General features: G+C 52.1%; 1 protein-coding gene and 1 long non-coding RNA gene across 7 annotated transcripts in view; one reads left to right on the plus strand and one right to left on the minus strand.

The window, feature by feature from the left end:
- LOC125961196 (uncharacterized) overlaps window positions 1-5510 on the minus strand; it is a 42301-nt gene extending 36791 nt beyond the window's left edge. The window contains exons 1-2 of one of the 2 annotated variants that reach the window (XR_007471567.1): window positions 5385-5510; window positions 1662-5291 (exon numbers count right to left, since the gene is read on the minus strand). This is a non-coding gene — a long non-coding RNA (uncharacterized LOC125961196). Of the gene's footprint in view, window positions 1-1661 lie in introns of both variants that reach the window. The other variant, XR_007471566.1, reaches the window with a different exon arrangement.
- MBP (myelin basic protein) overlaps window positions 1-14407 on the plus strand; it is a 121681-nt gene extending 107274 nt beyond the window's left edge. For all 5 annotated transcript variants that reach the window (XM_033406129.2, XM_033406130.2, XM_049697667.1 and 2 more), the window contains 2 exons: window positions 778-897; window positions 13204-14407. In XM_033406129.2, the coding sequence (XP_033262020.1) occupies window positions 778-897; window positions 13204-13248 (165 nt within the window). In that variant the 3' untranslated portion in view covers window positions 13249-14407. The remainder of the gene's footprint in view (window positions 1-777; window positions 898-13203) is intronic.
- The last annotated feature ends 84 nt before the right edge of the window (window positions 14408-14491 follow it).

Here is a 14491-nt window from a genome sequence, read left to right on the forward strand (position 1 = left end):
AACATTCCTTATGTCTGAGCATCAGAGTTTCCCCCATTCCTTTCTTGAGTTCACAGTGGAAGTTTCCCTTTGAAACTAAAGCGCATTAGAATGCAGACTGGTCCTAGAGACACACATATCCTTACATTTCAGTAATCACTTGTCATTGCTACGTGTCACGAAGGCAATTTTTCTCCATCTTCCCTGAAGTGAGAGGGGCTCCTGGGGCAGCTGGAGACCAGGCTGGGAGCTGCCAGGGGAACCCCCCTCCCCATAACAACAGCAAGCTCGAAAGTTCAGAGCCACAGGCTCCATTCTCAGAGCAGAGCATCCATTATCCCCATTTTATAGAAGAGGAAACCAAAGCTCAGAGAGGTTCCAACACTTGCCCAAGGTCACACAGCCAGGGTGGGGGGTTGCTGAGACCCGTCCAGGTGGCTGGCTCTGGGGCTGTGCCCAGGTGCACGGCCTGGGGGACAGGGCTTCCCAGCCGGGACCCGCCCCCTCCCCTCTACGGTGACCGGCTCCCAGCCCAGAGCCCCTGGAAGGACCCTGGTCCCGGTTCACCGTCCACACTCAGGGCACCCAGGCCGCGGCCAGGGGAGCTGGTCCTGGTCGTCCTGGAGAGGCTCCTCCAGGCTGGAGAATTGGGAATTTTGTCTGTGCACGTTAGAAAGGTAGGAGCCCCCAAATTTCGCCAAGTCTGAAGGCTGCTGATGCCTCCAGGGAAGCAGATGGGAAGGGTCTGTGCTGCCCAGGCCGCATGGACAGACTGAGAGCGGCCGTCCTCTCTTGCAGGGAGCCGAGGGCCAGAAGCCAGGATTCGGTTACGGGGGCAGAGCTTCCGACTACAAATCGGGTCACAAGGGCCTCAAGGGGCATGACGCCCAGGGCACGCTTTCCAGAATCTTCAAGCTGGTAAGCCACCTTCTTAAGGCGGGCGGCGCGGGGGCGGGTTCGGGGACAGGGCTGGGACTGCCGGCCTCCGGCTCGTCCCCGCGCCGCTTCTCTGCGGTCAGCGCCCCACGTGCCATCCCTGCCCCGCCAAGCGCTCCTCCAGGGCCCGCCTGAACAGGGGCGGCGCTGGGCGCCAGGCCGGGGCCCCTCGGGGAGCTTGCGGACGACGGCGTCGCCGTGGTTACAGCCGGGGCCCGGGAGGCACGGGGGCCTGGAAGGTCAGACAGCAGCACCTCCGTCCCTGAGGGAACCGGCGGCAGCCATGGGGACACGAGGGGAAGACGGCTGGATGGACGAGAGGCCCCGGGGACCGCGGGCACCCGTCCCGTCGGTTAACCCGGGCGTCAGAGCCACGTCCGTCAGTGCGTGACCTGGGCCCCCGGGCTCCCTGAGGCTCGGCTTGTCCTCCGGACGACGGGGTGACGGACGCGTGGCCGGAGCCGCTGTGACGGTGGAGCGGGCACAACGCCCTCTGCCCGGCCCCCCCACCCCCCGCTGGTGACAAGACGGCCTCGCTCGGAGCACCCGACATCTCAGGAGGGGCTCCGACGGGGGACGGGCGCCATCACCCCGGGCCTGAGCCGCACGGAAGCGGGAAAGGAAGGTTCTGGACTCGGACGGGGGCCGGCAGTGGCCCTTCCCCCCAGGCCTCTCAGAGCCTCCCTCCCGGGGGAGGTCGGGGGCGCCCACGTCCAGGGCTGCCTTCTGACCGAGGCCAAGCTCACCTGTGAGGAAGCCGGACGGCCCGGAGACGGGAGGGCCGGGAGCCGGGCTGGGCCTGGAGCAGACGGGCTGAGGGCGGCAGGCTCCGCCCCGGCGTCCTGCGCCGCTGGCCGCCCGACGCCGAGGCGACTTCCAGGTGGCAGGAGAGACGTGTGTGGCCTCCGTTCGCTCGCCCACTGCCGGTCGCAGGAGCGTCCCGGGCCCGCTGACGGCTCCTCGTAGGAAGGTCACAGACCCTGGGGCACGAGGCGCAGCCTCGGAAACATGCCGCCACCGCCTGAGGCTTGGGGCCCCGAGAGCCTTGGGAAGGGGCTTCGCGGCGGTGGCGGAGGCCTCGGGACTAACACAGTGACGGGCTTTGCTCCGGGCGTGGCGCCGGGGGCCCCGGCCCGGCGGCAGCGCCGCGGCCCCGCGGGTTCTGCGCCGGGCTTTGCTGAGCGCATGCTCGGTGCGTCGTCACGTGCCGGCGAAGCCTTACGCGCAGGCCGCCGCGTCTTAAAGGAGCCGTGTCGTCCTGTCGGGCGGGCGACAGAAAACACAGGGTGCATGGTGGCGGGGAGGCGGGATGGGCTGAGCGCGAACGTGCCCCTCTGTGCCCTCCAGGCCATCGGGATTCCAGAAGGGGCGCCCAGACACGGCCCGGCGGAGCGGGTGGCGGGCGCAGGGGCACAAAGGGGGGCAGGGGCTGGCCTGGCACGGGGACAGGGCTCCTGGCTGACCGCTGACGGAGCATGGGGAGGCCTGGCCATGTCCCGGAGGAGGGAGGCGGCTGCGGCAGCGGCACCGAGTGACCTGTGGGAGGGGTAAGGGGCTCCCCCCACAGAGGGTCCCGGGACCCTCCTGAGCGCTCTGACCCTGGTCCTGAATGGGGAGGTCCCCGGGATCTAGTGACACGGTGTGACTTATGTTCTAATGTTGAAAGACCATCTGGCAAAAACTAACAAAAACGGGACCGGATTTTGCACTTCCTGGACTGGAGAGCAAGGAAGACCCTGTGGATTTCCGCGGCTGCCCATCTGGGGCTTTGACGGCTGAGCCCAGGTTCTAACCACGTGTCAGCTTTTCAGGCTTAAACCTGGAAGGGGGTTGGGAGTTGGGATGACCCCGTGGAGCCACGGCGAGCCTACCGTGCCACTGGGGCCGTGTTCATGCAGATCTGAGGCTCCAGGAGGGCACTTGCCATCCCTGGCACAGAACCGTGTTCACAGGGCAGCTGGGCAGGGACAAACTTCACCATATTCGGGTCCCATGTTTTCTCGTCAGAGTAACAGCCCAGCCGTCACTTCCGCTGACTCTTCATCCAAACAGGCCATCACTTCCCTGCCGACATCCAACTACGACCAAAGCCCTGACTGCTAAGAGGGTCCAGTCAACTCCTCTTCCAGCTGGAAGAAACGTCATACGGAAGACGAACGCCAGTGAGGAAAAGACAGAGTCCATCTGTTACGACGGGAGCGGCGTTGTAAGGACACGACACCCACGATGCCCTCAGCACCGTCAGATGCTCCCTGCGGATAAAGGAAAGCCGGGATCCAGCCGCAGGAGGGGAGCCAGCTGCTCGGTCCCCGGACTTTGGACCATCCTGCGTCCTCGAGCATCATGGTGTCAGCATCGCAGGCAGACGCAGCCCAATTCTCACCCCGTGTGGCAGCTTCCTCCCCCCGTGTCCTCAGTCCGGCAGCCACCTGGGGGAGGCGGGAGTTTCCACGGACTCCTGTCCCAGGTGTTCGTGGGCTCGGATGAGAATGGGAGCGTCTCCTGGGGAACACCTGCTGGGATCACAGCAGGTCACAACGTGATTTAATATGAGAAGGTCCCGTGGTACGTGGCGTGGTCGTGTCACCAGGAGATCTGACAGCCCCGTGTGCCCCGTCTCAAGGGCTCAGTCACCACCAGCAAAGCACAGCAGCCCCTCAACCTGAATCACCTCTGACCTCTGACCTGAAGAAGTGGGCTTCCTACTTGGTTCATTAAAACGTCGAGATTCTACAATTTATGGTGGAAAGATTTGGTCAGGAACCCAAAGACTCATTGATTGGTCACCTAATCTTTAATTCAATATCGAGTCCCATGTGTGGTGTATTTGGTGGTCGGGATATACACACGGCACGGATGGACCCCATGACCCAGATTCTGGAAGATGCTGGACACTCGTGGGTGATGTGAAGCAGGACTCAGCTTTGAGGACCCTTAGTCTCCTCAAGAAAAACCTTAAATACATGAAGTGAGTGGTGAGTAAACCGTGGCTAAGTTGGTTAATGTCAGATAAAATGCTGGGACTTCCCTGGTGGTGCAGTGGTTAAGAATCCGCCTGCCAATGCAGGGGACACGGATTCAATTCCCGGTCCAGGAAGATCCCACATGCTGCAGAGCAACTAAGCCCATGCGCCACAACTACTGAGCCTGTGCTCTAGAGCCCACGAGCCACAACTACTGAGCCCACATGCCACAACTACTGAAGCCCGCGCACCTAGAGCCTGTGCTCCGCAACAAGAGAAGACATTGCAATGAGAAGCCCGCGCACCGCAACTAAGAGTAGCCCCTGCTCTGCGCAACTAGAGAAAGCCTGCGGAGAAATGAAGACCCAACACAGCCACAAAACAGAAACACAAAAGCAAACAAACAAGCAAAAAAACCAGAGGCAGGACCCACTCTTCAAAATGTCAATTCTGAGGCAAATCAGATAAGAAAATAAATTCTACCTAAACGTCCAAGCAACAGAGACCATCACGATATACGTGTCTCGATTCTGAAATGTAGCAGCGAGACGGCGAGGATACAGACCCCGGAAGAGCTCTGGGTCTAAACCCGGAACTGCAGGGTTTCCACCAGTGGCCCAAGCCTGGCCGGGAGGTTGCCTGCAATGCCCAGACCATTTCTGGGTCTCCCAAGACTTCTGAACAAGAACGTCCCAGGGCTGAACCCAGACGTCTGCAGTTAGGACGATTTCCCTCCTCATCTGGGGTTCTAACCCCTTTGGCTGGCTGACTTTGGGGAAATTATGCAACCTCTCTGAGCTTCAGCTCTTTCGACCAGGCAAGGGGGATGCTAACACCTCCCTCCATGTTGGCTTGCTCGTTCACAAGAGGAAACAGACGTCACGGATTTAGCTCGCGGGAGATGCTCAATAAATTGTAGGCACGATGATAGAAAATAAACCCCCCAAATGTGCCATTTATCATTTCACAAGGAGCCCCGAGGACATTCAGTGGCGTCTCCCGTGAACTGTCTGGCCCAGGGCGTGGGGCGCTGACTCCGTCTCAGCACAGGTGTACTTTGTCAGATGGGGCCGTGACTCTGCTCCTGCGCAGGAATAAATCACTTTCGAGGGAGCCCTAACAGGTTGATCTGCGGGAAATTCAGGGCACGGTGGGCCAGGGCAGACTGGATCAGGGCTTCTCCGGCAGCGGCTCTGAGGACCGAGCACGCAAAGCTGAGCCGGGCTCACACGGGACCGGACCCGAGTCCCCGCTGAGGAGGGTGGCCCTGAGGCTGAGGTGACAAAGCCCCTTCCCTGGGAGGGAGCGTCTCTGGGTGATTCCTGGTACCTTCAGAGGTTAGAATTCCACAAACCTTCTCGCTTGTGAAAATAAAATTCCTCTGGTGAGTTGTTCAGCAACATAGGGATGTTTCTGGAAAAAGCAAAACCCCAAGAAATCAGAACTACCATCTCTCTGGCTGACTGCGTTAATTATAAGGATCTGGGGCCCTCGTGCTTCCGTCACCTTATTTCTGGTAACGTGAGGGACGGAGGCATGGCCGAGGTCAGGTCAATAGGTGCCCGTCTGTCATCTGGTCAACAGGGTATTTCATGTCTGTCTTGCTCTCTGGGGGCTCACAGTCGCAAGGGAATCTTTTTTTTTTTTTTTTTTTTTTAACATCTTTATTGGAGTATAATTGCTTTACAATGGTATGTTAGTTTCAGCTTCACAACTAAATGAATCAGTTATATATATACATATATTCCCATATCTCTTCCCGCTTGCGTCTCCCTCCCTCCCACCCTCCCTATCCCACCCCTCCAGGCAGTCACAGAGCACCGAGCTGATCTCCCTGTGCTGTGCGGCTGCTTCCCACTAGCTATCTACCTTACGTTTGGTAGTGTATATATGTCCATGCCTCTTTATCGCTTTGTCACCGTTTACCCTTCCCCCTCCCCATAGCCTCAAGTCCATTCTCTAGTAGGTCTGTGTCTTTATTCCTGTTTCACCCCTAGGTTTTTCATGACTTTTTTTTTTTTTAAATTCCATATATATGTGTTAGCATACGGTACTTGTCTCTCTCTTTCTGACTTACTTCACTCTGTATGACAGACTCTAGGTCTATCCACCTCATTACAAATAGCTCAATTTCGTCTCTTTTTATGGCTGAGTAATATTCCATTGTATATATGTGCCACATCTTCTTTATCCATTCATCCGATGATGGACACTTAGGTTGTTTCCATCTCTGGGCTATTGTAAATAGAGCTGCAGTGAACATTTTGGTACATGACTCTTTTTGAATTATGGTTTTCTCAGGGTATATGCCCAGTAGTGGGATTGCTGGGTCGTATGGTAGTTCTATTTGTAGCTTTTTAAGGAACCTCCATACTGTTCTCCACAGTGGCTGTATCAATTTACATTCCCACCAACAGTGTAAGAGGGTTCCCTTTTCTCCACACCCTCTCCAGCATTTATTGTTTCTAGATTTTTTGATGATGGCCATTCTGACTGGTGTGAGATGATATCTCATTGTAGTTTTGATTTGCATTTCTCTAATGATTAGTGATGTTGAGCATTCTTTCATGTGTTTGTTGGCACTCTGTATATCTTCTTTGGAGAAATGTCTATTTAGGTCTTCTGCCCATTTTTGGATTGGGTTGTTTGTTTTTCTGTTATTAAGCTGCATGAGCTGCTTATAAATTTTGGAGATTAATCCTTTGTCAGTTGCTTCATTTGCAAATATTTTCTCCCATTCTGAGGGCTGTCTTTTGGTCTTCTTTATGGTTTCCTTTGCTGCGCAAAAGCTTTTAAGTTTCATTAGGTCCCATTTGTTTATTTTTGTTTTTATTTCCATTTCTCTAGGAGGTAGGTCAAAAAGGACCTTGCTGTGATTTATGTCATAGAGTGTTCTGCCTATGTTTTCCTCTACGAGTTTGATAGTTTCTGGCCTTACATTTAGGTCTTTAATCCATTGTGAGCTTATTTTTGTGTATGGTGTTAGGGAGTGATCTAATCTCATACTTTTACATGTAGCTGTCCAGTTTTCCCAGCACCACTTATTGAATAGGCTGTCCTTTCTCCACTGTACATTTCTGCCTCCTTTGTCAAAGATAAGGTGACCATATGTGCGTGGGTTTATCTCTGGGCTTTCTATCCTGTTCCATTGATCTATCTTTCTGTTTTTGTGCCAGTACCATACCGTCTTGATAACTGTAGCTTTGTAGTATAGTCTGAAGTCAGGGAGCCTGATTTCTCCAGTTCCTTCTTTCATTCTCAAGATTGCTTTGGCTATTCGGGGTCTTTTGTGTTTCCATACAAATTGCAAAATTTTTTGTTCTAGTTCTGTGAAAAATGCCAGTGGTAGTTTGATAGGGATTGCATTGAATCTATAGATTGCTTTGGGTAGTAGAGTCATTTTCACAATGTTGATTCTTCCAATCCAAGAACATGGTATATCTCTCCATCTACTTGTATCATCTTTAATTTCTTTCATCAGTGTCTTATAATTTTCTGCATACAGATCTTTTGTCTCCTTAGGTAGGTTTATTCCTAGATATTTTATTCTTTTTGTTGCAATGGTAAATGGGAGTGTTTTCTTGATTTCACTTTCAGATTTTTCATCATTAGTATATAGGAATGCCAGAGATTTCTGTGCATTAATTTTGTATCCTGCCACTTTACCAAATTCATTGATTAGCTCTAGTAGTTTTCTGGTAGCATCTTTAGGGTTCTCTATGTATAGGATCATGTCATCTGCAAACAGTGACAGCTTTACTTCTTCTTTTCCGATTTGGATTCCTTTTATTTCCTTTTCTTCTCTGATTGCTGTGGCTAAAACTTCCAAAACTATGTTGAATAAGAGTGGTGAGAGTGGGCAACCTTGTCTTGTTCCCGATCTTAGTGGAAATGCTTTCAGTTTTTCACCATTGAGGATGATGTTTGCTGTGGGCTTATCATATATGGCCTTTATTATGTTGAGGAAAGTTCCCTCTATGCCTACTTTCTGCAGGGTTTTTGTCATAAATGGGTGTTGAATTTTGTCAAAAGCTTTCTCTGCATCTATTGAGATGATCATATGGTTTTTCTCCTTCAGTTTGTTAATATGGTTTATCACATTGATAGATTTGCGTATATTGAAGAATCCTTGCATTCCTGGAATAAACCCCACTTGATCATGGTGTATGATCCTTTTAATGTGCTGTTGGATTCTGTTTGCTAGTATTTTGTTGAGGATTTTTGCATCTATGTTCATCAGTGATATTGGCCTGTAGTTTTCTTTCTTTGTGACATCCTTGTCAGGTTTTGGTATCAAGGTGATGGTGGCCTCGTAGAAGGAATTTGGGAGTGTTCCTCCCTCTGCTATATTTTGGAAGAGTTTGAGAAGGATAGGTGTTAGCTCTTCTCTAAATGTTTGATAGAATTCGCCTGTGAAGCCATCTGGTCCTGGGCTTTTGTTTGTTGGAAGATTTTTAATCACAGTTTCAATTTCAGTGCTTGTGATTGGTCTGTTCATATTTTCTATTTCTTCCTGATTCAGTCTTGGCAGGTTGTGCATTTCTAAGAATTTGTCCATTTCTTCCAGATTGTCCATTTTATTGGCATAGAGTTGCTTGTAGTAATCTCGCATGATCTCTTTTATTTCTGCAGTGTCAGTTGTTACCTCTCCTTTTTCATTTCTAATTCTATTGATTTGAGTCTTCTCCCTTTTTTTCTTGATCAGTCTGGCTAGGGGTTTATCTATTTTGTTTATCTTCTCAAAGAACCAGCTTTTAGTTTTATTGATCTTTGCTATTGTTTCCTTCATTTCTTTTTCATTTATTTCTGATCTGATTTTTATGATTTCTTTCCTTCTGCTAGCTTTGGGGTTTTTTTGTTCTTCTTTCTCTAATTGCTTGAGTTGCAAGGTTAGGTTGTTTATTCGAGATGTTTCCTGCTTCTTAAGGTGGGCTTGTATTGCTATAAACTTCCCCCTTAGAACTGCTTTTGCTGCATCCCACAGGTTTTGGGTCGTTGTGTCTCCATTGTCATTTGTTTCTAGGTATTTTTTGATTTCCTCTTTGATTTCTTCAGTGATCACTTCGTTATTAAGTAGTGTATTGTTTAGCCTCCATGTGTTTGTATTTTTTACAGATCTTTTCCTGTAATTGATATCTAGTCTCATGGCGTTGTGGTCAGAAAAGATACTTGATACAATTTCAATTTTCTTAAATTTACCAAGGCTTGATTTGTGACCCAAGATATGATCTATCCTGGAGAATGTTCCATGAGCACTTGAGAAAAATGTGTATTCTGTTGTTTTTGGATGGAGTGTCCTATAAATATCAATTAACTCCATCTCGTTTAATGTATCATTTAAAGCTTGTGTTTCCCTATTTATTTTCATTTTGGATGATCTGTCCATTGGTGAAAGTGGGGTGTTAAAGTCCCCTACTATGAATGTGTTACTGTCGATTTCCCCTTTTATGGTTGTCAGTATTTGCCTTATGTATTGAGGTGCACCTATGTTGGGTGCATAAATATTTACAATTGTTATATCTTCCTCTTGGATCGATCCCTTGATCATTATGTAGTGTCCTTCTTTGTCTCTTCTAATAGTCTTTGTTTTAAAGTCTATTTTGTCTGATATGAGAATTGCTACTCCAGCTTTCTTTTGGTTTCCATTTGCATGAAATACCTTTTTCCATCCCCTTACTTTCAGTCTGTATGTGTCTCTAGGTCTGAAGTGGGTCTCTTGTAGACAGCAAATATATGGGTCTTGTTTTTGTATCCATTCAGCCAATCTGTGTCTTTTGGTGGGAGCATTTAGTCCATTTACATTTAAGGTAATTATCGATATGTGTGTTCCTATTCCCATTTTCTTAATTGTTTTGGGTTCGTTATTGTAGGTCCTTTCCTTCTTTTGTGTTTCTTGCCTAGAGAAGTTCCTTTAGCAGTTGTTGTAGAGCTGGTTTGGTGGTGCTGAAGTCTCTCAGCTTTTGCTTGTCTGTAAAGGTTTTAATTTCTCCATCAAATCTGAATGAGATCCTTGCTGGGTAGAGTAATCTTGGTTGCAGGTTTTTCTCCTTCAACACTTTCAATATGTCCTGCCACTCCCTTCTGGCTTGCAGAGTTTCTGCTGAAAGATCAGCTGTTAACCTTATGGGGATTCCCTTGTGTGTTATTTGTTGTTTTTCCCTTGCTGATTTTAATATGCTTTCTTTGTATTTAATTTTTGACAGTTTGATTAATATGTGTCTTGGCGTATTTCTCCTTGGATTTATCCTGTATGGGACTCTCTGTGCTTCCTGGATTTGATTAACTATTTCCTTTCCCATACTAGGGAAGTTTTCAACTATAATCTCTTCAAATATTTTCTCAGTCCCTTTCTTTTTCTCTTCTTCTTCTGGGACCCCTATAATTCGAATGTTGGTGCGTTTAATGTTGTCCCAGAGGTCTCTGAGACTGTCCTCAGTTCTTTTCATTCTTTTTTCTTTATTCTGCTCTGCAGTAGTTATTTCCACTATTTTATCTTCCAGGTCACTTATCCGTTCTTCTGCCTCAGTTATTCTGCTATTGATCCCATCTAGAGTACTTTTAATTTCATTTATTGTGTTGTTCATCGTTGCTTGTTTCATCTTTAGTTCTTCTAGGTCCTTGTTAACTGATTCTTGCAATTTGTCCATTCTGTTGTCCATTCTATCTCCAAGATTTTGGATCAACCTTACTATCATTATTCTGAATTCTTTTTCAGGTAGACTGCCTATTTCCTCTTCATTTGTTAGGTCTGGTGGGTTTTTATCTTGCTCCTTCATCTGCTGTGTGTTTTTCTGTCTTTTCATTTTGCTTATCTTACTGTGTTTGGGGTCTCCTTTTTTGCAGGCTGAAGGTTCGTAGTTCCTGTTGTTTTTTGTGTCTGTCCCCAGTGGCTAAGGTTGGTTCAGTGGGTTGTGTAGGCTTCCTGGTGGAGGGTACTAGTGCCTGTGTTCTGGTGGATGAGGCTGGATCTTGTCTTTCTGGTGGGCAGGTCCACGTCTGGTGGTGTGTTTTGGGGTGTCTGTAGACTTATTATGATTTTGGGCAGCCTCTCTGCTAATGGGTGGAGTTGTGTTCCTGTCCTGCTAGTTGTTTGGCATAGGATGTCCAGCACTGTAGCTTGCTGGTCGTTGAGTGAAGCTGGGTGCTGGCCTTGAGATGGAGATCTCTCGGAGATTTTTGCTGTTTGATATTATGTGCAGCTGGGAGGCCTCTTGTGGACCAGTGTCCTGAAGTTGGCTCTCCCACCTCAGAGGCACAGCACTGACTCCTGGCTGCAGCACCAAGAGCCTTTCATCCACAGGGCTCCTTAATTTGGGATGATTCGTTGTCTATTCAGGTATTCCACAGATGCAGGGTATATCAAGTTGATTGTGGAGCTTTAATCCGCTGCTTCTGAGGCTGCTGGGAGAGATTTCCCTTTCTCTTCTTTGTTCTCACAGTTCCCAGGGGCTCAGCTTTGGATTTGGCCCCGCCTGTGCGTGTAGGTCGCCGGAGGGCGTCTGTTCTTTGCTCAGACAGGACGGGGTTAAAGGAGCCGCTGATTCGGAGGCTCTGGCTCACCCAGGCCGGGGGGTAGGGAGGGTCACGGAGTGCGGGGCGGGCCTGCAGTGGCAGAGGCCGGCGTGACGTTGCAGCCTGAGGCGCGCCGAGCGTTCTCCCGGGGGAGCCGTCCCTGGATCCCGGGACCCTGGCAGTGGCGGGCTGCACAGGCTCCCCGGAAGGGCGTGTGGCTAGTGACCTGCGTTCGCACACAGGCCTCCTGGCGGCGGCAGCAGCGGCCCTAGCGTCCCATGTCCGTCTCTGGGCTCCGCATTCTTAGCCGCGGCTCGCGCCCGTCCCTGGAGCTCTCTCAAGCAGCGTTCTTAATCCCCTCTCCTCGTGCACCAGGAAACAAAGAGGGACGTAAAAGTCTCTTGCCTCTTCGGCAGGTCCAGACCCCTCCCCGGACTCTCTCCCGGCCAGCCGCGGTGCACCAACGCCCCGCAGGCTGTGTTTACGCCGCCAACCTCAGTCCTCTCCCGGCGCTCCGACAAAAGCCGGAGCCTCAGCTCCCAGTCCTGCCCGCCCTGGCGGGCGAGCAGACAAGCCTCTCGGCTGGTGAGTGCCGGTCGGCCCGATCCTCTGCGCTGGAATCTGTCCGCTTTGCCCTCCGCACCCCTGTTTCTGTGCTCTCCTCCGCGGCTCCCAAGCTCCCCCACTCCGCCTCCCGAAGTCTCCACCCGCGAAGGGGCTTCCTAGTGTGTGGACACTTTTCCTCCTTCACAGCTCTCTCCCGCTGGTGCAGGACCCGTCTCTATCCTTTTGTCTCTGTTTAGTTTTTTCTTTTGCCCTAACCAGGTACGTGGGGGGTTCCTTGCCTTTTGGGAGGTCTGAGGTCTTCTGCCAGCGTTCAGTAGGTGCTCCGTAGGAGTTGTTCCACGCGTAGATGTATTTCTGGTGTATCTGTGGGGAGGAAGGTGATCTCCGCGTCTTACTCTTCCGCCATCTTCCCGGAAGTCCTACCGCAAGGGAATCTTTGAGAGGTCAATTTTTCATCCATAACCTAAGAGAAAAGGGAAATCCAAAGAGACTAAAATTTGAATGAAAATTCAAAGGCAAAAAAAAAAAGCGCCCTTTTCCGAGTTAATCTACGTGACATCTGGGGTGACAAGTGCCACCTTCTCAGAGCCGATGCCCAGCCATGCTCCCTGGAAGAAGTTGTCCCCGCCCAGCCGTCTCCACCTCCACGACTGCCAACTCTTTTTTTTTTTTATTGCAAATTGTATTTGTCCAGAAAACATGTCAATTCACATGTTTTAAGACCCTGAGGTCGGAGTTAGTGGCCGGCCCCTCTGGGAGGCTGGTTTTCTTGGTGACGCAGAAGAGGGCTCATGGGAGGGGACTGTCCCCGGGGAGACCAGCTGAGCAGTGGCCCCTCCCTGGAGGCCCAAGCAAGGGTGTGCCCGTCACATCAGCACCTCAGCTCCCACAGAGGAGCCTGTCCCTGTCATCGTTCACGGGCCGCTTCCCCCGGTCCCCGGGAATCTTGGCCGAGGAAACGAGCTCCTTCAAAACCTGGTAATATATCAGTTGCGCTTTTCACGCCCGGAAAATGCAACGTTCTCAGACGAGACCCCCAACTCTCTGCGTCCTATTTGCCCTGAGGCACTTGGAGGTCCGACGGGCTAAAGGATGCTGGAGACACGGGGTCAAAGACTTGCTCCGTGCGGCATCATTTCCAGCAACAGACCCAGAAGAGGCCCCGTGGCTGGCGACCCAGTGACCGCAAGGACGCAGGGCGGCCGGGCGGCCCCGGCCCTCCTAACCCTCTGTTTCCTTTTCTCAGGGAGGACGAGACGGCCGTTCGGGGTCCCCAATGGCGAGACGCTGAAGCCCTGCCCCGTGTCCCGGAATCCCGTCCGTCCCCAGCTTCTTAACACAACTGCCTGGAAGTTAACCGCGAGCCGTAGATCCCTAACGTAGCCGCTGCCCCCTAACCCTGGCGACAGCGCACAGCAGGCCCCGCGCGCGGCCTGCCGGCTTCTGGCCGGCCGCCCCTCTGTCCCCTCGCCCTTGGAGATCAGTGACGTCCCCTGAGAGCCGGGGCCGGCGACCCTCCCCCGTCGCCGGCCCCCGTCCCGCGATGGCCCGGGGCGCGGCCCTGGGGACCACCGCGCGGGGCGCGCGGACCGTGCGGCTCCGAGCTTCCTTTGGTTTCTTTCCGCCGCTCACCCCGCGAAGCCTTTCCCCTTCTAACCAATCGGCTGGGCGCGGAGCGGCTTGGCGGCGGGCGCTTTGGTACGTGACAGGCGGGCGGGCAGCGGGGACTGTCCCGCGTGGTGGCCGCGGCTCACACACCCGGATGAGCCGGATCGGCGCGGGCGGAGAGGGCGCGCGGGGGCAGAGTCGGGCCGGGCTCTTCTGGGAAACCGGGCGGCGACGGCACAGGCTCGGCGGGCAGCAGAGCGGCCTCGCCACGACCTGTTTCCACCCGAGCCCGGCGGCCGGCCGGGAGGTGGCGCAGCTCGGAGCGGTGGCAGGAGTTTCCGGGGAGCCTCGCGGTGGCAGGCTGGTCACCGTGAGCGCGAAGGTGACAGGTGGCGTAGTTCAGCACGGCGGTGCACACGGCAAACACTAAACTCTCCCCCACCCCCGCGGAAACGTAACCGTCCCGCCCGCTTCCTCCAGGAAACCCACTGACGACGAGTACGCTGGCCTTTCCCGAATCGCCGGCCGAGCACGTGGGGATGGGCAGAGGTCCTCCAATCCCGCTGTTTCCTAACGCGAGCTGACATCTCCTGCGCTCCCCCCGCTCCCCGTAACCTACTGATTCTCGCCTTTTGAGTTCAGCGTCTCTCCCACAAGCCCTCCAAGGAGCCCCGCACACTGGCGTCAGCCCCCCTAGGACGGAGATGAGGACCTAGTCAACATAACGCCCAAACGCGACTCTAATCCCCTTCTAATTTTGAATGTTTCGTGTGGGTTTAATATAATGTCTATTAATATATAGCCTCAATGATGAGAGGATAAGAAAAAAAAAAGGAAGAAAATTTCTGAAACAAAACCTCCAAATTGCTATACACACACACACACACACACACACACACACACACACACACTGCATCTTTGAGCTG

Source organism: Orcinus orca, chromosome 15, assembly GCF_937001465.1.
Source record: "Orcinus orca chromosome 15, mOrcOrc1.1, whole genome shotgun sequence".
Taxonomy (NCBI): Eukaryota; Metazoa; Chordata; class Mammalia; order Artiodactyla; family Delphinidae; genus Orcinus; species Orcinus orca.